The sequence below is a fragment of the Schistocerca serialis genome, chromosome 4 (assembly GCF_023864345.2).
Source record: "Schistocerca serialis cubense isolate TAMUIC-IGC-003099 chromosome 4, iqSchSeri2.2, whole genome shotgun sequence".
Classification (NCBI taxonomy): domain Eukaryota; kingdom Metazoa; phylum Arthropoda; class Insecta; order Orthoptera; family Acrididae; genus Schistocerca; species Schistocerca serialis.
This window is the reverse complement of record NC_064641.1, coordinates 767,194,351-767,221,525: the sequence shown is the minus strand read 5'-3', so window position 1 is coordinate 767,221,525 and position 27,175 is coordinate 767,194,351. Positions and strand designations below refer to the sequence as shown.

The 27,175-nt window shown below is 42.9% G+C and overlaps 2 protein-coding genes across 2 annotated transcripts in view; one reads left to right on the top strand and one right to left on the bottom strand.

Moving 5' to 3' along the window:
• Positions 1–20,376, bottom strand: part of LOC126473317 (condensin complex subunit 2) — a 183,872-nt gene extending 163,496 nt beyond the window's left edge. The window contains exon 1 of the mRNA XM_050100300.1: positions 19,995–20,376. Within this exon, the coding sequence (XP_049956257.1) occupies positions 19,995–20,060 (66 nt within the window). The 5' untranslated portion in view covers positions 20,061–20,376. The remainder of the gene's footprint in view (positions 1–19,994) is intronic.
• Positions 20,377–20,406: 30 nt separating this feature from the next.
• LOC126473318 (uncharacterized) lies at positions 20,407–21,710 on the top strand. Its single transcript, XM_050100301.1, has 2 exons — positions 20,407–21,128; positions 21,366–21,710. Exons 1-2 carry the CDS (start codon positions 20,559–20,561, stop codon positions 21,549–21,551), a joined length of 756 nt encoding a protein of 251 aa, XP_049956258.1. The 5' UTR covers positions 20,407–20,558; the 3' UTR covers positions 21,552–21,710.
• Positions 21,711–27,175: the final 5,465 nt, after the last annotated feature.

Genomic DNA, 27,175 nt, shown 5'->3' with positions numbered 1-27,175 from the left:
TCTTGTAGAACAAAGTGACAATTATATCAAAACGTTAGAAACAGTCAAAATCTAAAAGCAGCAGCCCATTACAAACAGTATTGTAAGGTGCTTAAAAATGTTATTAGGAAGGCAAAAAGTATATGGTATGCAGATAGAATAGCTAAGTCTCAGGATAAAATTAAAACCATATGGTCAGTCGTAAAGGAAGTGGCTGGTCTGCAGAGACAGGTCGAGGATATAGAATCAGTGCGTAGTGGGAATGTCCGTGTTACTGATAAGTCGCATATATGTACAGTATTTAATAATCACTTTCTGAATATATCAGGTGAACTAAATAAAAACCTAGTCCCAACAGGGAATCATATAGCGCTCTTAGAAAAAAGTGTTCCCAGACTGTTACCTGAAATGCTCCTCCATGATACTGACAAGAGGGAAATTGACTTAATAATTAAATCACTAAAGACCAAGAACTCTCATGGATATGACGGGGTATCTAGCAGAATACTGAAGTTTTGTTCTATGTATGTTAGCCCAGTTCTCAGCCATATCTGTAACTTTTCCTTTAGGAGTGGTCGGTTTCCTGACCGATTAAAGTACTCGGTAGTGAAGCCACTTTATAAAAAGGGAGACATTGATAATGTTGACAATTTTAGACCTATTTCTATGCCATCGGTGTTTGCTAAAGTTATCGAGAAGGTTGTATATACAAGGTTACTGGAGCATTTAAATTCACATAATTTGCTGTCAAATGTTCAGTTTGGTTTTAGAAATGGTTTAACAACTGAAAATGCTATATTCTCTTTTCTCTGCGAGGTTTTGGACGGATTAAATAAAAGGTTGCGAACGCTAGGTGTTTTCTTTGATTTAATGAAGGCTTTTGACTGTGTTGACCACAAAATATTACTGCAGAAGTTGGACCATTATGGAGTAAGGGGAGTAGCTTACAATTGGTTCGCCTCTTACTTTAAGAACAGAAACCAGAGGGTAATTCTCCGCAATATTGAGTGTGGTAGTGATGTTCAGTCTCAATGGGGCACTGTTAAGTGGGGCTTTCCCCAAGGGTCGGTGCTGGGGCCACTGCTGTTTCTCATTTATATAAATGATATGCCTTCTAGTATTACAGGTGATTCAAAAATATTTCTGTTTGCTGATGACACCAGCTTGATAGTGAAGGATCTTGTGTGTAATATTGAAACAGTAACAAATAATGTAGTTCATGAAATAAGATCGTGGCTTGTGGAAAATAATTTGATGCTAAATCACAGTAAGACTCAGTTTCTACAGTTTCTAACTCACAATTCAACAAGAACCGATATTTTGATCAGACAGAATAGGCATATTATAAGCGAGAAGGAACAGTTCAAGTTCTTAGGTGTTCGGATAGATAATAAGCTGTTGTGGAAAGCCCATGTCCAGGATCTTGTTCAGAAGCTAAATGCTGCTTTATTTACCATTAGAACAGTATCTGAAATAAGTGACACTTCAACACGAAAAGTAGTCTACTTCGCATATTTTCATACGCTTATGTCGTATGGTATTATTTTTTGGGGTAATTCTTCTGATTAAAAAAGGGTATTTTTGGCTCAAAAACGGGCTGTTCGAGCTATATGTGGTGTAAGTTCGAGAACCTCTTGTCGACCCCTATTCAAAAATCTGGGAATTCTGACATTGCCCTCATAGTATATATTTTCTTTAATGTCGTTTGTTGTTAGCAATATTAGCCTATTCCCAAGAGTTAGCAGGTTTCACTCAGTTAATACTAGGCAGAAATCAAATCTGCAAGTAGAATGCACTTCCTTGACTCTTGTGCAGAAAGGAGTGCAGTATTCTGCTGCATCCATTTTCAATAAGCTACCACAAGAACTCGAAAATCTTAGCAGTAGCCCAAACTCTTGTAAGTCTAAACTGAAGAGTTTCCTCATGGCTCACTCCTCCTATTCTGTCGAGGAGCTCCTGGAAGAGCTAAAAAATTAAGCAAATTCCAGTGTTACATTGTTGATTTTTTTCATTTAAACTTACGACTTGTCACCTGAATATGTTTTTTTATATTTCATATTATCTGTTTCTAATATCGTGTTATAATTTCATGTACTGACTCGTTCCATGACCATGGAGACTTCTCCTTAATTTGGTCCCACGGAACAATAAATAAATAAATAAATAAAAAACAATGGTTGCAGAGATGTGTACAAGAAACAGATGCACAACTGACCACGCTAATGAACTACGAGGTACCAACAGTGTCTCCTCAACGCTCGTTAAACATATGTTGCGGTGTCTGAGCCTCTGCAGCACGCGCCTGGTTAATGCACTCATGTCGGCAGCTATGTGTCAACAATGAATGTTGGAATCTGCACGCCAAAACCATAACTGAACATCCACAGAGTGGTGATAGGTGCCTGTTTCAGATGAATCACGTTTTATGCTCTATCAGACAGATGGCCATCAATGAGAACAGCATGATACATCTGAAATCAAACACCCTGCATTAATCATTAGCAGGGTCCAGGCCGGACGGCATTCCCTTGGTGATCTCGTCATTCTCCAAGGCACAATGTATCAACACAAGTATGCATCTATCCTTTGGGAGCTTGCCCACCCTTACATGCAGTTTATTTTTCCTTGGCACGATGGCATACACCAGCAGGACAATGCAGTGTGTCACACAGCTCGAAGTGTATGTGCGTGGTTCGAAGACCACCAGGATGAGTTTACCATACTCCCCTGATTCAAACTCAATTAAGAATCTATGGGCCCACCTTGACTAGGCTATTTATGCCATAAATCATCAACTGAGAAACTTAGTGCAACTGGCCACAGCACTGGAGTTGTCACGGCTCCACATCCCTGGTGGTACCTTCCAAGTAGGTAGGTAGGTAGGTAGGTAGGTAGGTAGATAGGATGGTAGGTTGGTAGGTAGGTTGACTGGTTGGTTGGTAGAGGGCAGGGGGGAGGGGGGGGGATGTCCAAACAGCAAGGTTGTCGGTTCCACAATACTAGGTGGCAGCAACTAAGGGCGAAACAACATCAGCAGCACAGCCCAATCAATGCGGTAGGAAAATGAGCAAACAAAGAGCCAGAAGGAATGTCAGAGTGGCAAGAAGAGTAAAGAACAGGATGTTTGGGAGGAGGTGGGGGACGAGAGCAGGGGGTGCTCCAGACACACTACACGTGACAGGGCTTCAACTCCACTGCCGACCCATCCCATTCCCCCCACCATACTATGATCATGACACAACAATGACAACACCAGGCAAAAAACACAAGAAAAGGGTAAACAAAATGACACAAAAAAAGCCAGACCATAGGGAAAATGGGAAGGACACCTGGCTAGTGTGGATGTAAGGCTGAAGGGCACCCAAACAAACACCAATGCTAACCAAGGGACTCCAATTCAGGAAGGAAATACAGGTACTTAAACCTAGAAGGAAATACCACTTTCACGAAGAAAATTGAGGGCAAACACAACTATGCAAGAGTGGTCTGCTAACATTTGGGACAAGGAGAGTGGGAGGGTGTGTTTACTGCAGAGGGCCAAAAGGCAAGGGCAGTGCAGCAAAATATGAATACCAGAATGAGATTTTCACTATGCAGCAGAGTGTGTGCTGATATGAAACTTCCTGGCAGATTAAAACTGTGTGCCAGACCGAGACTCGAACTCGGGACCTATACCTTTCACGGGCAGACGAGATACTGGCAGAAGTAAAGCTGTGAGGACGGGGCGTGAGTCGTGCTTGGGTAGCTCAGTTGGTAGAGCACTTGCCCGCGAAAGGTGAAGGTCTCGAGTTCGAGTCTCGGTCCAGCACACAGTTTTAATCTGCCACAAAGTTTCAAAATATGAATAATCAAGAGGAGGACTCTGCAAATGCATGGGGTGGGGGGACTGCTCATTACAGAGTAAACCTAGTATGGCTGATAAAAAGATGGCAGAGAATGGTAGACACCTACTGGGAGAGGCAGAGGGAAGAAGGCCATGTGGAGGGAGTCCCCTAATATCACAATGTCTATTAAACACAGGAGTGCCCCCCCCCCCCCTTCCTCAAGAGTCAGTCCACAACCGAGCAAAAAGTTGGCAGAGACCAATGAGTGGCAGGAAAACACTGGGTTATAGCCTGAAAGCAACTCATTCAGTCCGTTCATAAAAAAAAACCTATGTGAGGGAGGACTGTTTAATAAAGCAAACAGTCTGGTAAATGGGTACCAGTTCCACAGTAAACACCCCGCCACTCATTGAGTCCGTACGTAACAAAACTCAGGTGAGGGAGGACCGTTTATTAAAGCAGATAGTCTGGTAAATGGCCATCAGTTCCACAGTTAACACCCCTCACATGGCAGGCAACAGATGGTGTTCCATGGCAACAGAAGACGTGCAGGCATATCCCATGTCAAAAGCAGATTTAGAGCCATTGGTGTAAAAAATAATAACAACCAAAAACTCTTGTAAGAGCAGGTGGAACAAACAACAGTGCACCATGGAGCGATAGAGCCCTTCAGAAGCCAGAAGAGGCCCATCTGAACCCAGGGTTGACAAACTAACCAAAGGGAGCAGGTGGAGAGGGGGAGGCGGGTGGCATTTGGGTGGGAACGTAAGGAACGGGACACAGGAAAGATTGAAACTGCAGTGGAGAGAAGCAAGGTGGAGCCCATCCTATAAACCAACCCTAGGGCAGGCAGGCAGGCGATGTCCAGAAGTTGCAAAAAGAAAAGAATAGGAGGGGTGAACAATGAAAGAGTGGATAGCAGTGTCATAGGAAACCAAGAGGTGGGATTGCTGAGACGAAAGGAGGGGCTTTCCAATGTCAACCAGAAAACTATAGACAGGGCTAGTGCGAAAGGCACCAGCAGCCAAACGGATACCACAATGGTAGGCTGAGTCCAAGAGGAGCAGTGTGGAAGGGGCAGCTGAGCTATAAACCGACAATTGTAGTCCAGAAAGGACAGAAGTAAGGCCTGATAAAGGTAGTGAAGACTAAACAATCCATACCCCAAGAGGTATGGGCAGAGAAGGGAAAGGCACTGCGTTTACAGAAACAGCCAGTCTTTAGAAGGCAGATATGGGCAACAAAGTAATCTTGCTGTCAGAAAGAAGTCCCAAGAAAAGGAACTGGGGGGACCACAATCAGGGACTGGAAATCGAGGTAGAGTTGTGGGTAGGGATAGACTGCAGTACAGCAGCAGAAATGCACCATTTGCAATTTAAGGGGGGAGAACTGAAAGCCATGTGAGGGAGTCCATGCAGAAGAATGCCAAACAGCACCCTGGAGCTGTTGCAGAGGCCATGAAGTGGACACTAGCCCAGATACAGAAATCATCCACAAACAGAGCAGGGGTGATGGTAAAGGCTGTGTTCCACCACAGGACCGTCTGGCAGTGAAAGGGGCTTCTTGAGAAGGGGTCAATAGTGTCAGTAGTGTGAGTAATAGTACCAGACACATCACAGATGACTTCATTAATACAATATGACAAAGAGAGAACACGACCTGGGAGGTATATAGATGCCGATCAGCAAGAAGGAAAGACCATTGGGGTAACTTGGCCATCAGGAGGTGAGAAAGGAGTGAGAGAATCAAAGGGTAGTGGTCACTATCACAGAAGTTATAGTGTAGTAACCAGTGTGCTCAAGGGAGAAGGAAGGGGAAGTGAGCAAAAGAATGGCAGTGGAAGTGCAATAAGCAGCCTTAAAATGGGAAGGGGAACCATCATTAAGAAAGCACATATTACAGTCCACAAGAAACTGGTGGGTATCCACATTCACCGTATGGAGGGTTCCCTGTACAGTGGGAAGCCATCTGCCTAAAGCGCAAACACCAAAAACCCCTCATGGGTGGCGGGACGTACGGCTTCATGTCACACCAATAAACCATTACCTTGACCTTCTCTGGGAGGGTAATCTCCTTAAATGCCTGAATAAAGGGACCTCTATCAATGTGATTGTCCTTATGGCCTTTCCGAACATGTTGAACAAAATGAATTTCCCACCATTCCATATCAGCCCGTAGTTCTTCATCAGTTGGAAAGTGGAGGTTCCTTTTTTTTAAAAAAAAAAAAAGAAAGACTCCTTAAATCATATTCAAAGAATGGTGAGGAGTAATGGATGCTAAGATGTCACCAAGATTGTCACAGGCACAAAGGGCAGCAGGTTAGGCAACAGAACAAGTTTAGGTAACAGCAAACCCACCTGCATCTTACTCTCTGAGTTCACTCATCAAACTTGTCTTCAACAGTTTGCATAAAAAATAACAGCTTGGTGGCACTGAAGGGTTTCCCATCAGTCTTGGTACAGGCGAGGTAGTGAGTAAAGGGTCTCAAGCTGGTGAGCCTGGCCATCCTCCCAGAGGGTAGCCAGTGAAAGAAAGGCTGCGGGGTCATAAGCAGCAGCATTAAAGGTCCATTTCCAACTAAAGAGACTGCTGTAGAAGAATGGCCAGTTTTTTAGAGCTCAACAGGTTTCATACACAAATTGTCTGCCCTGGAACCACCCACTTCAATCAGGGGCTCTCCCCTTGGGAATCACCCAGGCACAGCGGTCATTGCCAGGAGTTCCAATGCCCCAGAATGACAAACAACCACTCCTAGGCATACGTGGGGAGGTAACAGCTCTGGTATCAAAAGTGTGATACCTGTGTTATCAAGTGGATCAATCAAAAGGGTGCATAATGACTCCACCACACAGACTGGCTACCATGCTGGTTTATACATTAAAGTACAGTGACATAAAAAAAATGGAAGAGGCGGAAAGGCCACATGCCAAAGACACTAAGAAAGGTTTTCTTCTCAAGTTGATCAACACTACAGAGACAAAATTAGAAGGGAAGGTCAAACCCCAATGGTGGACCATAAATGCTGGAAAAAAAAAAAAAAAAAAAAAACAAGAGGAACAAAACTGTAATGGACAGCAGAAACCAGGAAGGTGGCTGGGCCATCATAAGCAAGGACACCAAGAGAACAGAAGAGGGGAAGGAATAAGGACAGGGAGGGAGGGGTTTGGGTAAAAGAATACAGCCCACAAAGGAACAAAGGGCTGCAATAGCTCAGCACCCCGTAAGCAACACTCAAGATCTCACAAAAGAGCCATGAGCTCCCTGGAGGTCAGTACGTTTTGGAACTTCACTTACTCTCTCTCTTTCCTGCACATCTTGTAGCAGTCCACCCTGGAAAAGGTGATTATTCTGGCTTTTGACAGGTATGCTGGTCACTGGGAGCTCTAACCTTAGGTGAGTAATGGAGCCTCTCAGGGAAACAGTGGCTGGTTGGGAAAGGATACCAGTGTGTATGCGGAAGGTCTCTTCTGAGATGTGGAAAACAAAAATTTCCTCTACAAAATCTTCTCGAATTCCACAAACAGAGATCTTGTGAAACTCGGCTCACACTGTCCCTCGATGAGATCCACATTGTTTACAGCACTTTAGACATTAGCGCTCAGGCTGATGCCTTTTCTTTAACTTGAGGATGCATTTGATACAGTCCAGCACTGTCATCTAGTGTGTGAAGAGGGGAAGGAGGGGGGGGGCAGGGAGAGGGGAGGAGCAAACAGGGGAAAAGCAGATGTCAGACTGAGATTCATAGGAAGAGTCTTAAGGAAATGAAATTCATCCATGAAAGAGGTGGCTTACAAAACACTTTTTCTACAGATTTTGAGTATTGCTCATCAGTCTGACCACCTTGCAGTATTGGATAAATAGAAGAGATAAAAACGATCCTACTAAGAGCAGCACATTTCATTATGGGATTCTTTAGTCAGTATAACAGCATTATGGAGATGCTCAACAAACTCCACTGGCTGATGTTACTATTGAAATGTTACAAGAGTACATGCTGGGTAGAGTCAGACAACATTTTACTCCCTTCCGCATATATCAAATGTAATGACCACAACAAAACAATTTGGGAAATTAAAGTAAATACAGAGATCTACCAACAATCATTCTTCCCATGTACCAGACACAAACAGAAAAGGGAGGGGCAGAATTAGAAAGAAGTACCAGAAGTATACTCCAAAACACACTGTCATGCTCCTTGTGAAGTACAGATGTATATGTATATGTAGACATAAGAGAGCCTTAAGTGTGAAGGGCCCACAAGAACAGGTCATGCCCCAGGAGCACTGCCTTTCACCTGTGAGGGTAAAACAACATTAACAAACACTGTTTGGAGTTCGATGGAAAGGGTGGGGGGTGGGGGGGTGGGGGGGAGGGGATTCTCGCATCTCCGCTGTCACTGGTAGCCCTCTCCCAAAATTTCTTCTTTTTCTCTTTAACTACTTTAGAGGTATCCCTTGTGGAAGATTATCCACTGTGGGAATAGGAATGGAGGAGGTGCAGAAAGCCCTTGGTCCTCCACCACGTGGCTTCTTCAGTCTTTGGATTTATGGGAAGAAAGTTCCCTAACTGGAGCCCTGTCACTGGTAAAAGCTGAACATGTAGAGTCCAGGTTACTGAAGTGCTGGTACAAGAATCACAAGTAAGGCCAATCACACCCTGTGCTCATTTATTTGCATGGCTGCAGTAAATATTAGAGTTACTGCCAACCACCTGTCAACAGAAGGGATTTCAGTCAGTACCATTTGGATGGGATTTAAGTGATAGTATATTTTTTCAAGCTCCAAAATATGAGGGACCATTGGGGTATGGTTGCTGGATTTTGCACTCCTTCAAAAGGGTAGCACATGTCAAGGACTGGGAATCAGTCATTTCTGAAATTGACACTGAAAATGGTAGCTTATTTGGTGAGTTTTCATGAAGTGGCCAACCATGCTCTCCACAAATTGGACTGTTTGTACACTGGGAAGACATACATTGATGGAAAAAAATGCAACACCAAATAATAATTAAGGTAAATTAATGAAATTTTGGGAATACATTTGTCTAGGTAACGTATTTAAGTGATCAACACTGCAAGATCACAGGTCAATGTAAGTGCAACGTAAGCCATTGCAAATGAGAAACGCTGGTACACTAACAGCCTGTGTAAAAGTCAGAATGATGAATGCAATCATTCAAATGTGCATGCATCATGTTGTACAGGTGCCCGATGTCAGTTTGTGGGTTGTGGATGACGGTGGACTTCTCATGCGATGACGTCCCATATCTGCTTGACTGGAGACAGATATGGTAATCAAGCAGGCCACGTCAACACTCTATAGAGCATGCTGGGTTACAACAGCACTATGAGGGTGAGTGTTATCCTGTTGGAAAACACCCCCTGGAATGCTGTTCATGAATGGCAGCACAACAGGTGAATCAGCAGATTGATATACAATTTTGCAGTCAGAGTGTGTGGGATAACTATAAGAGTGCTCCTAATGTCATACAAGATCACACCACACACAATAACTCCAGGTGTAGATCCAGTGTGTCTAGCATACAGACAGGTTGGTTGCAGGCCCTCAACTGACCTCCTCCTAACCAACACATGGCAATCACTAGCACCAAGGCACAACCTACTTTCATCAGAAAACAGGACAGACTTCCACATTGCCCTTCAATGAGCTATAGTGTGACACCATTGAAATCGCAAAGAGTGGTGGATTTGGGGCCAGTGGAATGCACACTAGAGCTAGGAGCTGTTCTTGAAGTAACCAATTTGCAACAGTTCTTTGTGTTACTGTGGTGCCAACTGCCCCTCAAATTGCAGCTGCAGATGCAAAATGATGCACCAGAGCCATACAACAAACACAATCGTCTTTCCTCTTGGTAGCGCCATGTAGCCATCCGACATCCAGTCTTCTTGGGGCCACACATTCTAGTGACCACTACTGCCAGCAATCACGTACAGTGGCTACATTCCTTTCACGTCTTTCTGCAGTATCGCAAAAGGAACATATAACTTCTCATAGCCCAAATACATCACCTTGTTCAAACTTAGCAAGGTGTTGATAATGGCATCTTTGTAGCCTTAAATGCATGACTAACAACTAACAACTGACCACAACCAATCTCAAAGGAGTGCGCCATTGGAGATGCTGACAATCATGGGGGATTCACCCACAATGGGTACATCAACTCCATCGACCCAACTTCTGTCTAATAAATGGAAATGGAATGAGACCGATGAAATGACAAATCTTGCAGTTGCTCACCACTACCTCATGGTGTCATGCATAGGTGGTCAGAACAGTGATCCTACCCATCATTCAGAAAGGTGTGAACACAACTGCAGCCCCGCTGAAGTCCTGCACTTGCTTATGCAATGGAACTTTGCTTTTAGAGACAGACAGTGCCTTTCAATCCCAAAAACTGCTTACAGCTGTGCTCCTCCATAGAAACCCTATTCCTTTAGAGGCTCAACGGACACTGATTTCTTCACATGGTGTTGCATACAATTGGCTGCTTCATAGTGTGACTGTGGGAGATATATAACATTATCTCTCTGATAAGGGCACAATTGCAGCCCATTGGGTTATGAAGAGGGTTGACCATCATTCATGCCTACCCGCACTCTTTTCTTGACATTTGATCAAGTGGAGCTCCTATTCATGATCAAGACAGGCTATGAAGTCATCAATGTCAGACCCTATGTTCCGAACCCAATGCGTTGCTAGCAATGACAGCATTATTTTCATACTCGCATGTCCTGTAAAATCACAACCAAATGTGTAACTTGTGGTAAGGATGATCACAAGGGAGATTGCCAGTCTCCTTTTCCCTGTTGCATCAAATGCATTGGCAACCATGCCACTTCATCCTGCAAATGCCATGTGTACCACAATGAGTGAGCCTTTCAGGAGGTCTGGGTGAAAGACAAGGTACCCTTCTATGTCCCTTGCAAAATGTTAGTTACCTGAAAGCCTTGTGTACCATTATCCAGCAGTTACAGTACTGTTGTTGCTGTTTTGCGGCCACATGAAAGATATGACCACACAGACCTGCGACCCAAAGTTCAGTGCTATGGTTGTGAAATCACTCAGTGCTAAGGCGACATCCTCACCTCCACCCATTGCATTTGCTCAGCACACCAAAAAACCTTCACCCACTGATGAAGTCACTTGTGATACAACCAGAAGAATGGAAATTTAAAAAGAAATAGTCCTGAGATGATGTTGCGTGCCCCTCAAGTCAGCGAACATGTGTGTCCATGTCTGACAAATGTAAAGGTACTAAGAACGGGAACAAAGACAAACGTTTTTCCCCTTCTCCAACTCAGAGTTCCTCTACAATAGTGACAACATGCAGCACCTCTGTCCAGTTGATGTCCATTTCACCAGTGCAAATCACCATACCTACACACACTTGTCTTCTGCTCTCACCAGGCCAGGCATACTGCAACTTACCCGTGGGATCCCTCTACACTTTCTGCTACTCGGTGACTTCAGTACCCAATATCCCATTTGGGGCTCCCTGAGAATTTGCCCGAGAGGCTCTCTCATGGCAGATAATCTCAACCAGTTTACTCACATTTCTCTCAAGAATGCTGAACCTACATGTCATTCAGATTCCAAATGCGCTTTCTTGCACCTAGGCCTCTCGTTCTGTGCTGTACAACTTGCCCATTGTCTAGAGTGGTCCATCCTCTCAGACACATATTCAAGTGACAATTTCCCATATGTAAGCCATGTGCTAACTCATGTCCCATCTATACGCAACACCAAGTGGCAGCTTTCTAAAGCTAACTGGAGCTCTACTCTTCACTGATAACTCTCAATGAATAACATTTACATAGCAGTGATGATCAGGTAGAGTACCTTACAAATGTTGTCCTTACCAATACAGAATGTTCCATCTTCTGAACCTCTTCCCCAATGCGACGTGTCCCAATCACCTGGTGGCGTGAGGAATGCGGCGATGGGGTTCATGCAGACACGTGCTCCCCGTGACTTTGAATCCCATCCCACAAAGGAGAACTGTATTTGTTATAAGCAGTTGCGCACGAAGTGTCGTTACATTATCAGAAAATACAAAAAAGCTAGCTGGATCTGTTTTATTAACTTTTTTAACAGGTTTATTGCCATTTATGTTGTTTGGGGATAACCTACACCGGCTTTCTGGAAACAAGTTACATCTCCCAATTCCTGGCCTGACTGTAGCAAATTATGTCATTGTGGAGCTGACTGTAGCGAACGATGTCATTGTGGGTTCCGCCGATATTTTCAACACATTGGGCCGATACTTTGAAGAGATCTTGAGCTCCGTCCAATACCATCCTGCCTTGCTACCTTGGCAACAAGTGGATGCGGCTTAAGAGATATCTTTCCCCTCCCAGAATCGCAAACGCTCCATGCCATTTTTACTACGAGGGATCTTGAACATGTCTTCACCTTGTCATGGTCCTCCGATCCAGGACTGGACAGTATTTACATACAGATGTTGCAGACTGTAGCGAACGATGTCATTGTGGGTTCTGCCGATATTTTCAACACATTGGGCCGATACTTTGAAGAGATCTTGAGCTCCGTCCATTACCATACTGCCTTGCTACCTTGGAAACAAGTGGATGCGGCTTAAGAGATATCTTTCCCCTCCCAGAATCGCAAACGCTCCATGCCATTTTTACTATGAAGGATCTTGAACATGCCTTCACCTTGTCATGGTCCTCCGATCCAGGACTGGACAGTATTTACATACAGATGTTGCAGTACCTATCATTTGACAGCAACCACTTTCTCCTTCATACATATAATCGCATCTGGACGGACTGCATATTTCCCAGCCATTGGCATGAAGCCATTGTAATTCCCATACCCAAGCCTGGTAAGGATAAGCATCTTCCACCAGTTACTGCCCAGTTTCCCTCACCAGAAGTGTCTGCAGTGTGATGGAACACACAATCAGTGTTCAGCTGGTGTGGTGGTTTGAGTCTCAGATTTTGCTAACAAATGCACAATGTGGATTGTGTAAGCACCACTCTGCAGTTGATCATCTCATCACCTTGTCAACCTACATTATGAAGAAATTTCTACAGAAATGCCAGACTGTAGCTGTGTTTTCTGATTTGGAGAAGGCTTAAGATAACTGCTGGAGGACGTGCATCCTCCATACAATGCACATGTGGGGCTAACGAAGCCACCTGGCCCCATTTTATTTGTGAGTTTTTAAAAGACCAGGTTTTCAAAGTATTTGTGGGTTCAGCTTTGTCAAATAGTTTTCTTCAGGAGAACGGGATGCCTAAGGGCCCAGTGCTGAGCATAGTCCTCTTTGCCATAGCAGTTAACCCTGTCGTGGACTGTCTTCCACCAGGCATCTTAGGCTCTTTTTGTTGTGACTCGCCGATCATTCAAAGCGCCGCCGCACAATTACGCGTGTCCTCTACGTGCGGCGCTGTCTGCCAGCCATGCAGTAGCTGTGCCACCTAAGCGGCCAGCCGAGCAGCGGCCGCTAGACTGGGACTCAGTGCTCATTCGAATGTTAACGTTTGCACATGTCTTGCTTGTCAACTTACTCTGTGACTTATATGTGTTGTGTCGTTCTGAATATGTGTGTTCAACTTGACGTTATAACCTTTTTCATCAATGACTTTATTATGTATTGCAGCTCTCCACGGACCTGTTTACTTGAGCAATAACTTCAGCAATGTCTTGACAATCTTTGCTCAAGGAGCATCGACGACAGCGTCCACTTTTCCACTGAAAGAACTGTCTGCCTGAACTTCCGGCGACAAAAGGAGTTTCTCCCACTGTCCTTACATACCAGTCCTGTTGCTCTTCTGTTTGTCAAAACCATGAAATTCTTGGGGCTTATGCTTGATATGAAGCTCTGTTGTTCCTCCTACATATCTGATCCGGCAGCTCACTGTACCCGATCTCTGAATATGCTACATGTTTCAAACGGTACTTCATAGGGGGTGGATCGGAAAATCCTTCTAGACTTATACCAGTCCCTTGTCTGATCAAAAATGGACTAGGGGTATCTCGTTTACTTGTCTGCACGACTGTCTACTTTATGACGTCTCAACACGATCCACTACTGAGTCATGTTTGGCTACTGAAGCTTTCTACATTAGCCTGGTTTTGAGTCTCTCTCTGCAGATGCTGCCGAACTACTGCCGTCACACTGGTGTGATGTTCTCCTCAGCAGATATGCATGTCATATATCCTCTAGTCTATGTGTTCCTTTTTGATGACTCCCTTGACCACCAATATGGGGTAAGTGCAGCTTCTTTGTTGCCTTCCAGAGTTCGCTTTCAGACACTGCTTCTGAACCTTAACCTTATGTTACCTGCCACATTCGCAGTGGCTAAGAGCCCTTCACTGCCTTGGCTTCATGCAGATATCGGTGTTCATCTTGGACTCAGTTCACTTCCCAAGGCTAACTCTAGATTTGACCTATTGCTGTACGTTTCTCGTATTTCACATGAAACATGGAGACAGCACCTTTGTCTACACTGATGGCTCTAAGATCAACCATGGTGTTGGCCTTGCCTTTGTCATTTGCAACAAACATATTGTAGATACTGGCTTCTAGACCAGTGCCCGATTTTTACTACAGAGCTTTCTGCCCTCTATCAGGCCACCCAGTACATCTGACGGTACAGGTTTCTCAGTTATGCATTATGTTCCAGTTCACTTAGTGCCCTCCAGAGCCTCTGTGTACTATACACATACCACCCCTTAGTACAACAAACCCACGAATGCAGGTATTCACTGATGATGGAGCCAAAGTGACGTACATGTGGGTCTCTAGTCATGTAGGAATGTCAGGGACTGAAGTTGCCGATATTGCTGCCAAGGCTGCAGTCTGACTACGTAGGCCTTTTAGCTATTCTGTGCCCTCAGAAGCTCTCTGCTTTGCTTCACACAGGTACAATGTGTCATCCTGGCATGAATACTGGTCTTCTCCATTTAGTAGCAAACTCTGGGAAATTAAACAACTCACAATGGCTTGGCTGTCTTCCTCTCACCCTTCTCATCATGAGGAGATACTTTTAGCTCGGCTGCATATTGGGCACTGTCATTTGTCATTGTCATTTGTTAAGTACAGATCTCGCACCACTCTGTGCTTATTGTGATGTATTTTGCCATCTGAGTTGTCAGATATTTTAGCAGATGCAGCACGAACTGTAGATCACATTTTATTTTTTATTCGTAATTTTTAACCATCTGAGCATCCTCCTCAAAGGGGTAGTGCTTGTTTTTAGCTATCCCTCTACTCCATTCCATTAGGCTCTGAGTATTACCAACTTCAACTTCATCTGGTAACTGACCATTTAAAGTTATGACACAGGCACTTGTGACCTCAACTGTTTTACACACTAAGGCACCACCACCACCACGACCAACAACAACAACAACAACAACAACAAAAACAACAAGTTTGCAGAAATTCAAACACCATCCAACTACAGAAAATCTTTGTGCTTTCATGTCTATAGGAGCACAAGCAAGACAAGTGGTATAAGAACCAGTGAGGAACTTCTGAAAGGAAACCATGATTTCCATTAATCGGTCCACTACCATTGTGCAAGTTTTCAACTCAATAAGTAGGATTTCAGGCAAGATCAGCACATCTCCCCTTACAGCCTTGTTTTGAAATGGGGGCTTGGTGTGCATGCCTAAAGATAGGCTCAGGTTCTAGCTGAACACTTTCTTTTCATCACTGCATCGTCCAAACCCCTGCATTCCAAGTGTTCCTTAGGACTGTGGAGGTGAGGAGGCTATTCTTGTGTAAATGAGGTGGTCTACAATATTCCATTCTGTCTATGGGAATTGGAATCAGCCCTGACTGTTGCCAGAGACAGGCTCCAGGACTGGATCAGGTTCATTATGCCATGCTCTGTCATCTATGCCTTGGGGGCATGGGCAAGGCCCTGTCTTGTTTAAATTGGATCTAGTTTTATGGACAGTATCCCATGACTGGGGAGGAGGCAGTATTAATTCCAGGATCATACTAACACTAACAGTTATATGGGCAAGACTTTCGAGCACACAGTCAACCCTCGCCTTGTCTGGCTCCTGTCCTACTCCCAGTGTGGTTTCAGGCTGTACCATTCTGCTCTTGGCAGCTCAATTGTACTTGGGACAAGGCTGCTTATCATGCTGAAACTATTTGATTAGTGTGGTTTTTTACCTCCAAAAAACTGCCACTTGGAGGCACAGTATCCTTTGGCAACTTTCTGTATAGGGACTACATGGATTCTGCCATTTTTTATCCAATCCTTCCTTGAGGATCTGTGTTTTCGATATTGCATTGGTTATAATTTGTCTGACTGCAGTATGCAGGGAATGGGGTCCCCCAAGGCAGTGTACCCAGTAGCACACTGTTTGCAATTGTTCTCAGTGGCGTCTCCTACTGCTAAATGGTTTTAGTTTGTGGATGATTTTGCAATCTTCTGCTCTTCCTCTGATCTTGCAACGACAACATGCAACTACAACTGACCATCAGGAAGATGAAAGCTTGGACTAATAAAACTGATTTTCTGTCTCTCCAGAGAAGGCTATGTTTGTTAATTTTAACCTTGCTGTTTGAAGTTGTTAACCAACCAGAGCTCACAATGGGGAACAAAGTCTTATATTTTAAGAGCAATGTGCCCTTTTGGACCTAAAATTTGACATTAAATTAACCTGGCTCCCATACCTGAAAGACCAACAAGTGAATGACTTCAAATCATTTGACATTTAGAAATGCTTCAGCGGAACGACATGGGGAGTTAACAGGTTCTGCCTCCCGCAGTTTGATAGGGGATTTATCAAATCATGGTTAGATTATGGCTGTGTGGTTTATGGCTGTCTGTATTTCCCACCTCAAGATGTTAGAAGCTGTCTATCATGAGAACATTTGGATACCAACTGGAGCCTTCCGGACCAGCTCAATTTGGTGTCAGTGTGCAGAGACTGGTGAACCACCACTCTGAATTTGGTGGCACCTCCTCCTGCCTTGAGAGGTCCTGAAAATCTCAGCATTGCCTCAATGATTTGCACTGAGTGTGGCAGTCCACCCCAACTTTGAGTGGGTGTTCCGTTAATTGGCCCCCTGCCACCAAGCCATTCGGGATACGTGCAGCTGACTGTCTCAAGTATCTGGATATATCAGACTGCCAGGGATGGAACAATTTGTTGCCTTAGTGTCTTCAGACGCCCAGAGTGATTTTAAGCTTGACACTGTACAAGAAAACTTGTACTCCAGATTACATTTTTACAACTCTATTTTAATCAATTTTAAATACTTACACCATAGGTGTGCTGAACAAGTAATAATACTGACCATCTTCTAGTGATTCTGAAACTGCAATTGAAACCATCCACCAAATGGTGAAAGAGAAATGAAGCAGTGGCTCGTTGTGACAAAGACATGCTTGCAAATGAGCAAGTAGATGGCACTATCAAGAAAAAGTCATAACTCTACTGTCACCCAGGACTGCAGGTGGAGTTGGAGAGAGATGGTGGTCACTACAGGTGCAAGTGAAGAGCTGGGACATCAACCAAAGCCCATGAAAAAGCAGTGGTTTGATGATGAATGTGAAGAGGTGGTGAAGACTAGGACAGCATGAAGATTAGAATCACTCAAGAATCCCACTGATAACACAAAGATTGCATACACAGCGGAAAGAGGACTGACAGATGGAATAATAAGCAGAAGAAATGAGAATATGATAAGCAACTACTGATGCAAACTGAGGAATTGAGGAAAGCAATCCACTTCTCCTTTTGGCAGACAAGGTTTGTGAGAGGCATTTATAGACTACAGATTTTAATCCTAACGGGTGGTAAGGAAAGAGTGGTTCTTTCAGTGAGGAAAGAGTGGTTCTTTCAGTGGAGCAAGCAGATGAGTTTGGAAGATATTTTGACAAAGTACTAAATCTTGAAGATCAGGTAGAAACAAAAGAACTAGAGAAAATAGAAGGGAAAGAAGTAGTAGTTCCCGAGGCAATGTCAGATGAGAAAAAACAGTAAGGCTCCAGGCGGTAGTGGCATCATTGTGGAGTTGTTTCGGTACTGGGGGAAGCGGTAATAGAGGGTCTCAGACAGCTTATGGCTGAAATATGATCAGCAGAGGAGATCCCCACTGATTGGAGAAAGGCGATCTTATGCCCAATTTTTGCAAAAGGCAATGTCATAAAAGTGCATAATTATTGAGGGATCTTACTGCCGGAGATAGGATATAATGTGTACATCACTCTAATACTAAGTCGACTAAAACCATTGATGATGCAGAAGTTTTATGAATTTGATAAAGACCACAAATTACATTCATTGTCTTCTGGCAGGCATATGACAGCATTAATTGGGGTAAGCTCTGGAAGATAATACACGAGTTCAGTGTACCAACCTCATTAGTTTTGTAACTCATTATAACAGATGCAACATGCTGTCTCACTGAAAATATACACAATACCCACACTAGAAAACTGATACTGTCTTCAACAAGGTAGTTGACTGGCTCAAGGTGATGAAATACACAAACATGATCCATAACATGTATATAAATAATTATTAACAGCCAGTATTTTGTGTAAACTGGACATATTTGGATTAGTTAACAATGTGATGGTACACCTACAGACAACGATGTCATTACCTTGATGGATATAGATGACATCGCTAACATGCAAACATTATCAAAAATAAAAACATAAAAGCTAACAGGATTTTAGCTACACAAGGTTTTGGGCAGGTAAATTGTTCTTGTTAACACCTTTATATATACAAAACATATAAAAAACTTTAAAATATCAGAGAACACGAGGGAAAATAAGGGTTTCCATTAAGGATGTACATGTTTTTTTGTGATATGCAATGTGTGTAAAAGAAATAAATCAATAAAAAATAAATACCATACTTCCCCTACTGGATCACAATCTCTACATACCTAACAGATCTTTTGAACAACATGATCCAAGCCACCACCCACAAGAACGACACTACATACAACAACAAAAATACACAACCAATAACTATAGCTGAAACATACAAACAAATACATCTGCTTCACTATGTGTATGTAACGTATGATATCAGACTTAAAGAATATACCAATAGCTCACATTCATGAGACCTGGCATATTATCTCACATTTCACTTGTTTTGGACCACATAGTCTACAGCTATGCAATGAACAATCATAGCACATAAGAGTAACACTTGATGGGGTCATTAATTACATCAATTTGCAAAATGTGCATCATGGTGGCAAAATAACTGAAGGACTACTCTGCAGGGCAGTTCTACTAAGACCACAGCACACACCTTCACTGGCCAAAACAAATAAGTATCTCCTGCAAACTTCAGTCCTCAAGTAGGTACTGCATATCATTGGCATTTAATGACAATGGAAAAAAGCAATATTCTTTGAAAATCACCAGTTCATGCTGCTACTCAGTAATGAAAGCTGATACTTCTGTGGACAAAACTACATGTTACCAATGGACTAGTGATGAACGATGTATCAAAGGTCCATGTTATATATTGTGGGTTGCAAGTAACACTAGCCGTACTCTGTATAAATTACACAATTGCATTAACATTCAAAATGTAGTTTAGGTACATCAGTAATGTGTTATATGACTTGGCAACATTCCAGTCAAAGTACAAAAAATATACAAGTATTATTTTAAAAATAAGCACAAATATCTGTGAAAATCTCATTATGAACAGTATGTTTACACTAGAAACAAGGCAAAATGGCCAGTGATTGTTTGTAAACAGTGTGACTGAAATTTTTCCAAGTAGGCCTTACGTCCAATAAAGTAATTGCAGCAGAGATGGTTAAGCACTAGGTAACAGTATCATCTTATGAAATAGAATTCTAATATTTTCTGTTATATAAATACGAAATGACACTAGTTTCACACTGGGACGAGAAACGATATTTCTACCAACAAATAAAAATTAGTCTTCATTTCCATCCAGTTTCGGCAGATGGTGCACAAGACGGGCCACGAAATGAACACAGTCAGAAATCCATATTGAAACATTTGTCGTTCTGAATTTACCAGCATTCACAAACAATACTATTACATTACTCCTGTTCCCCACGGAAATTCACCAGCAAAATCGTTCATTCATTTGCGTAGCTTGATCCCAATACTTATAATACTGAACGCAACATCGAAAGGCTATAACTTGTCAGAAACGTTTTACATACCACAGGAAGACTGCTATCCGTCGAAGAAGCAAAAAGGGATCTTCTACCATAAGATGAAGAGTTCATTGTTATTCCCCTGTTGTTTGTTTAACAGCATATGTTTACCATAATCTTTATAAGCCGTACGGAACCCATAACTCTAGTCACCACAAACTGTCGAACGACGAACAACCAAAACAAGCAATTTAAATTTGTGCGCCGCAAATCCAGAGTGTCATAAACAAAAGCGGGAGCGAAAAACTTAACAGACAGGTTGTTGTAATCATGGTTCCCTCGTTCTGATCTTTTGCCTAGCATTTTACACTCGCGTCGTTTGTTAGTTTTCCTCCTACAGCAAACAAATATAAAATTTCTTCTCGACACCCCACTTTGAATTGTGTTCCCAAGGAGGTGTGTACGACATTCGTAAGATCTTTGCTAGTATTCGACACCGCTGTGGACGGCTTTGAGGAAATAAAATCTGTGAGAAGTTTGATGGCGTCAAATTTTGAAAGTTGGTGTAGTAGTTGTTCGGCATTCAGATGTTGTTGTATTTACTGTGTGTTTTCGTAGCCTTCTGTTGATATGGCTTTGGTTAATGAGCATACGGGTAATCCTACAACACCACACTCTCAAACTCATGGCATAAATAAATCGCTCCTTACTCCTTGCAGACGTGTAGGCCTCAAAAGAAAATCTCCCACTGTTTCTCCCAGTTGTTCTTTTGTAAGTGGTCAAAATTTAAGTACACCTGATAAAAATGAGGGAAGTGATGAATTACTGTCAAAGGCGAAATGTGTGACACCAAACAGTTTCAAATCTGCAGAAACCCCGAAGAGAGACGTAAAGTCCACAGAAACGCCGAAAAGAGGTGAAGGCCCACAGAAAACTGTTACAAGCAAAAAAGAGCATCGTGTGAGGCGGAGAGGCACGCAGGCGCAACTGCGAGACGCAGTTGAAAATGAAACTGTAAGCCCAGACGTAGATAACCGTAGTTCGCAAACTGATGTTACAGAGATTGCAAACAGTACGAGTGTTGATACTGATTTCGAAATAGTTTACGATCAGAAAACACTGGCCGATTTAGAAAGAAATGTAGCCGCGAAAGAGGATAAAGTGCAGTCGCTGAGAGTTGCTCAGCTCTATCGGAAAAAGGCAAGCGAAACACGTTTGTTGTATCTGTTGTTTAAAATTTAGTGTGGAGTGCCTGGTTCCACAGATTTTAATAACAATTTTATAAGACTATACAATATTGTTGCTATATTCTACTTGAGCTTTGTGTACTGGGAAATTTTGTTAACCTATAGCTAAAAGTAATTACTTTGTGTGGCATCTTATGTACTACAGCCCTATTGCTTAATTTTTACAATCTGTCATTGTTCTTGTTTGCAGCATGATTTGACAAAGCTAAGGGAATCCATCTGTAAATGGAAAGCTGGATGTCAGAGTGCTCTTCAGGATTTATTAGAAATGACACATGAACAAGGACATAAAGTAACTATGATGCAGCTGTTGTCACATCTTGGAATACCACCTACTTTGATAGGATATGAACCCGAACAGGATGAATTTACATGAAAGCAACAGTAAAGTATAATGTATTACACAGGGGAGCCTATACACTCATAATCTTTGTAAATATTATAGTTTAATTATTTAGCATAAGTAATTATGTTGCCAATTATAAATATGTATTTTGAAGGATAACTACCTTATTTTATGTATGAATATGAAGGAAAAAAGAAAAATACAATTGAAATTATTCTTATGAAGTGCGTAATACTTCCAGTAGGAATGGAAAAATTTATCATGTAAAATGTCTATTTCTGTCTGTTCAGTTCTTCGCAGCATTCAGAACACCAGCATAGAACCTCTCAACATTTCAGAGTAACAAAAAACTTTTTATTGAAATGTTGAATTTTGTTGTACAGAGGTTACTTAGACTGTCAGCCTGAGCTTCATATCAAATAACCATTTCCTGATATCATCAGGGCCGAAAATTGGCACACATAACATCTGTTACAGCTTGATATGCACAGTGATACTTTGCACTAACAATGTTGGAGAGAAAAAGTGACTTTTCAGTGAGGGAAATTTAACATTGGTTTATTTTCAGGACTTCAGAATATGAAATTTTGTTATGACATTGAGAAGAATATGCAGTTACACAAGCAAAGCTTATCAAGCATGTAAACTACAAATAAAGGAGAAAAATACACAAACATAACTAAAAAGTATCGACTATACAAATTATACCCAGAGAGATCACATAGTTGGAGCCCAAATTTCTCCTATCTGAATACATTTCCAGTCTTCATTGCAATAATGTAATGTTGAGGAGATCAATAAGTTTCTCCGTGATACCACATTGATCTTCCATGTGCTGTAGTTCACCACAGTGCCATTTTTTGGGCACTAGGAAATGATGGAATAGGCTATGTTTTGTGCCAGAAGTCTTTTCTTGACCTGAGTCTTAAGTGGTTCCATTTTGTGACTGTAAAAGGGATTCCTGTTGCTTCTCAACCACCTGGGCAAGTGTCACATTAGTAATCCACTGGATTTGCGTTCAGTAGAACAGTGGTTCAAAACTTGTATTCAAGTACATTTCCATAATGGATCCTATGTTTCAGGTCTCTAATAAGACTCCTTCTGTTGTTCAAGGTGACATAATGGATTATTTTGTAGCAAAAATTGGATGATCTGTATTGAGCGCTAACCTGCTGTTGTAGCATATAGCTTCCTAATCCTTCCTAACCAACTTACTATGGCTAGCAGTGTCATAGGCTCCTATTAATCCAATGTATGCCACACCTGTGACTAGCCTGTCTCAAATCCGTCCTTATTACATGTCGTCAGATAAAATATGCGGGTTGAGTTGGCATCCCTTCGCTCCCAGCTTCAGGCAGTGTTGGCTTCGGTCACACAGCTTGAGGCTGTTGCCAATGGACATCACTGTGGGGGTCCCGATGGGGGTTTGTCGGGGACGACCAGCTCATCCCACGCATCCCCCGATCAGACTACGGCTGTGGCTGCCCGGGATACTGCCCACATTGAGGCTGACCCCTCACCCATGGTAAAATGGGAGGTCATCTCGAGATGTGGCAGAGGGCAAAAGACATTCCGGAGGGCTAAATGGAAGGCCTCTCCAGTTTGTCTGATGAACCAGTTTCAGGCTCTGTCTCTGGCTGATACTGATCTTTGGCCGGACATGGCTGCTTGTCCTGTTCCAGAGGTTGCCCCTCAGTCTGCAAAATCCGGACAGTCGCAGAGGATGGGTTTACTGGTAGTTGGGAGCTCCAACGTCAGGCGCATAATGGGGCACCTTAGGGATATGGCAGAAAGAGGGGGGAAGAAAACCAATGTGCGCTCCGTGTGCATACCGGGGGGGGGGGGGGGGAGTCATTCCAGATGTGATAGGGTCCTTCCAGATGCCATGAAGGGTACAGGGTGCACCCATCCGCGGGTGGTCGCTCATGTCGGCACCAATGATGTGTGTCGCTATGGATCGGAGGAAATCCTCTCTGGCTTCCGGCGGCTATCTGATATGGTGAAGACTGCCAGTGTCGCTAGCGGGATGAAAGCAGAGCTCACCATCTGCAGCATCGTCAACAGGACTAAATGCGCACCTTTCGTACAGAGCCGAGTGGAGGGTCTGAATCAGAGGCTGAGACAGTTCTTCGACCGTGTGGGCTGCAGATTCCTCAACTTGCGCCGTAGGGTGGTGGGGTTTCGGGTTCCGCTGGATAGGTCAGGAGTCCACTACACACAGCAGGTGGCTACATGGGTAGCATGGGTTGTGTGGCGTGGACTGGGCGGTTTTTTAGGTTAGATGGCCTCAGGCAAGTACAGAAAGGGCAACAGCCTCAAAGGGTACAGGAGGAACCAAGCAGAAATCGGTATTGTAATTGTAAACTGTCAAAGCTGCATTGGTAAAGTACCGGAACTTCAAGCGCTGATAGAAAGCGCTGGAGCTGAAATCGTTATAGGTACGGAAAGCTGGCTGAAGCCAGAGATAAATTCTGCTGAAATTTTTACAAAGGCACAGACGGTGTTTAGAAAGGATAGATTTCATGCATCTGGTGGTAACGTGTTAGTCGCTGTTAGTAGTAGTTTATCCTGTAGTGAAGTAGAAGTGGATAGTTCCTGTGAATTATTATGGGTGGAGGTTACACTCAACAACCAAGCTAGGTTAATAATTGGCTCCTTTTACCAACCTCCCGACTCAGCAGCATTAGTCACAGAACAACTGAGAGAAAATCTGGAATACATTTCACATAAATTTTGTCTTAGGTGGAGATTTCAATTTACCAGCTATAGACTGGGACACTCAGATGTTTAGGACAGGTGGTAGGGACAGAGCATCGAGTGACATTATACTGAGTGCACTATCCGAAAATTACCTCGAGCAATTAAACAGAGAACCGACTCGTGGAGATAACATCTTGGACCTACTGATAACAACATCTTGGACCTACTGATAACAAACAGACCCGAACTTTTCGACTCTGTATGTACAGAACAGGGAATCAGTGATCATAAGGCCGTTGCAGCATCCCTGAATATGGAAGTTAGTAGGAATATAAGAAAAAGGGAGGAAGGTTTATCTGTTTAGCAAGAGTAATAGAAGGCAGATTTCAGACTATCTAACAGATCAAAACGAAAATTTCTGTTCCAACACTGACAATGTTGAGTGTTTATGGAAAAAGTTCAAGGCAATCGTAAAATGCGTTTTAGACAGGTACGTGCCAAGTAAAACTGTGAGGGACGGGAAAAACCCACCGTGGTTCAACAACAAAGTTAGTAAACTACTGCGAAAGCAAAGAGAGCTTCACTGAAAGTTTAAATGCAGCCAAAAACTCTCAGACAAACAGAAGCTAAGCGATGTCAAAGTTTGCGTAAGGAGGGCTATGCGTGAAGCATTCAGTGAATTTGAAAGTAAAATTCTATGTACCGACTTGACAGAAAATCCTAAGAAGTTCTGGTCTTACGTTAAATCAGTAAGTGGCTCGAAACAGCATATCCAGACATTCTGGGATGATGATGGCATTGAAAAAGAGGATGACACGCGGAAAGCTGAAATACTAAACACCTTTTTCCAAAGCTGTTTCACAGAGGAAGACCGCACTGCAGTTCCTTCTCTAAATCCTCGCACAAACAAAAAAATGGCTGACATCAAAATAAGTGTCCAAGGAATAGAAAAGCAACTGGAATCACTCAACAGAAGAAAGTCCGCTGGACCTGACGGGATACCAATTCGATTCTACACAGAGTATACGAAAGAACTTGCTCCCTTCTAACAGCTGTGTACCACAAGTCTCTAGAGAAACAGAAGGTTCCAAAAGATTGGAAAAGAGCACAGGTAGTCCCAGTCTTCAAGAAGGGTCATCGAGCAGATGCGAAAACTATAGACCTATATCTCTGACATCGATTGTTGTAGAATTTTAGTACATGTTTTTTGCTCACGTATCATGTCATTTCTGGGAACCCAGATTCTACTCTGTAGGAATCAACATGGATTACGGAAACAGCGATCATGTGAAACCCAGCTCGCTTTGTTTGTTCATGAGACCCAGAAAATATTAGATACAGGCTTCCAGGTAGATGCCATTTTCCTTGACTTCCGGAAGGCATTCAATACAGTTCCGCACTGTTGCCTGATAGACAAAGTAAGAGCCTACGGAATATCAAACCAGCTGTGTGGCTGGAGTGAAGAGTTTTTAGCAAACAGAACACAGCATGTTGTTCTCAATGGAGAGACGTTTACAGACGTTACTCAACGTAACATCTGGCGTGCCACAGGGGAGTGTTATGGGAGCATTGCTTTTCACAATATATATAAATGACCTAGTAGATAGTGTCAGAAGTTCCATGTGGCTTTTCGCGGGTGATGCTGTAGTGTACAGAGAAGATGCAGCATTAGAAAATTGCAGTGAAATGCAGGAAGATCTGCAGCAGATAGGCACTTGGTGCAGGGAGTGGCAACTGACCCTTAACATATGTATTGCGAATACATGGAAAGAAGGATCCTTTATTGTATGATTATATGACAGTGGAACAAACACTGGTAGCAGTTACTTCTGTAAAATATCTGGGAGTATGCGTGCGGAACGATTTGAAGTGGAATGATCATATAAAATTAATTGTTGGTAAGGCAGGTACCAGGTTGAGATTCATTGGAAGAGTCCTTAGAAAATGTAGTCCATCAACAAAGGAGGTGGCTTACAAAACACTCGTTCGACCTGTACTTGAGTATTGCTCATTGGTGTGGGATCCGTACCAGGACGGGTTCACAGAGGAGATAGAGAAGATCCAAAGAAGAGTGGCGCGTTTCGTCACAGGGTTATTTGGTAAGCGTGATAGCATTACGGAGATGTTTAGCAAACTCAAGTGGCAGCCTCTGCAAGAGATGTGCTCTGCATCGCGGTGTAGCTTGCTGTCCAGGTTTCGAGAGGGTGCGTTTCTGGATGAGGTATCAAATACATTGCTTCCCCCTACTTATACCTCCCGAGGATATCACAAATGTAAAATTAGAGAGATTCGAGCATTCACGGAGGCTTTCCGGCAGTCGTTCTTCCCGCGAACCATACGCGACTGGAACAGGAAAGGGAGGTAATGACAGTGGCATGTAAAGTGCCCTCCGCCACACACCGTTGGGTGGCTTGCGGAGTATAAATGTAGATGTAGATGTAGATCTAACCAGAACACGACCTGCCTGGGTAAAATCTCTACAGCTCCTTTTATATTTTTTAATTGTTCTGCTTGCAGGTCTTGTAACCAAAGCTTTGTTACTTTGCCCTGAAATGATGATAGTTTCAAATTTACCCAGTCTGAAAGGAATTTTGTGTCAGATGAGAGATGTTGAGTCCTAGTGAGATATCAACAAGTTCTGCAGGGAAGTAGCATACAAAAACAGGAAACGGAAGTAGGTAAAATGAGCAATGAAATGTGGTGAAAATATATATGTGGAAAAGAAAGTGGATACCTAAGTTAACCGCGAAAACAATAAAGAGAAATAAAGTATAGTCCAATATCCCACTGCAAGATTCTACTTCACTGTTTCAATGTAGATATTCCTGACAGCCTGGCTTGGAAATGAGGATTTTTTTTTTATTAGAAACTAGTACTATGTTGTTACAGAAGAAAAGGATTGTAACTTAGTATGAACACTTGCAGCAAAAACAAATGATCTCTACAGCAAGTGA

What these genes read in the sequence shown, in the direction of transcription:
- LOC126473318 (XM_050100301.1), top strand. Translation starts at nt 20,559, where the DNA reads ATGGCTTTGGTTAATGAGCATACGGGTAATCCTACAACACCACACTCT. An exon ending in CTCAGCTCTATCGGAAAAAG is followed by an intron (nt 21,129 to 21,365) that starts GCAAGCGAAACA and finishes TCTTGTTTGCAG; the next exon opens with CATGATTTGACAAAGCTAAG.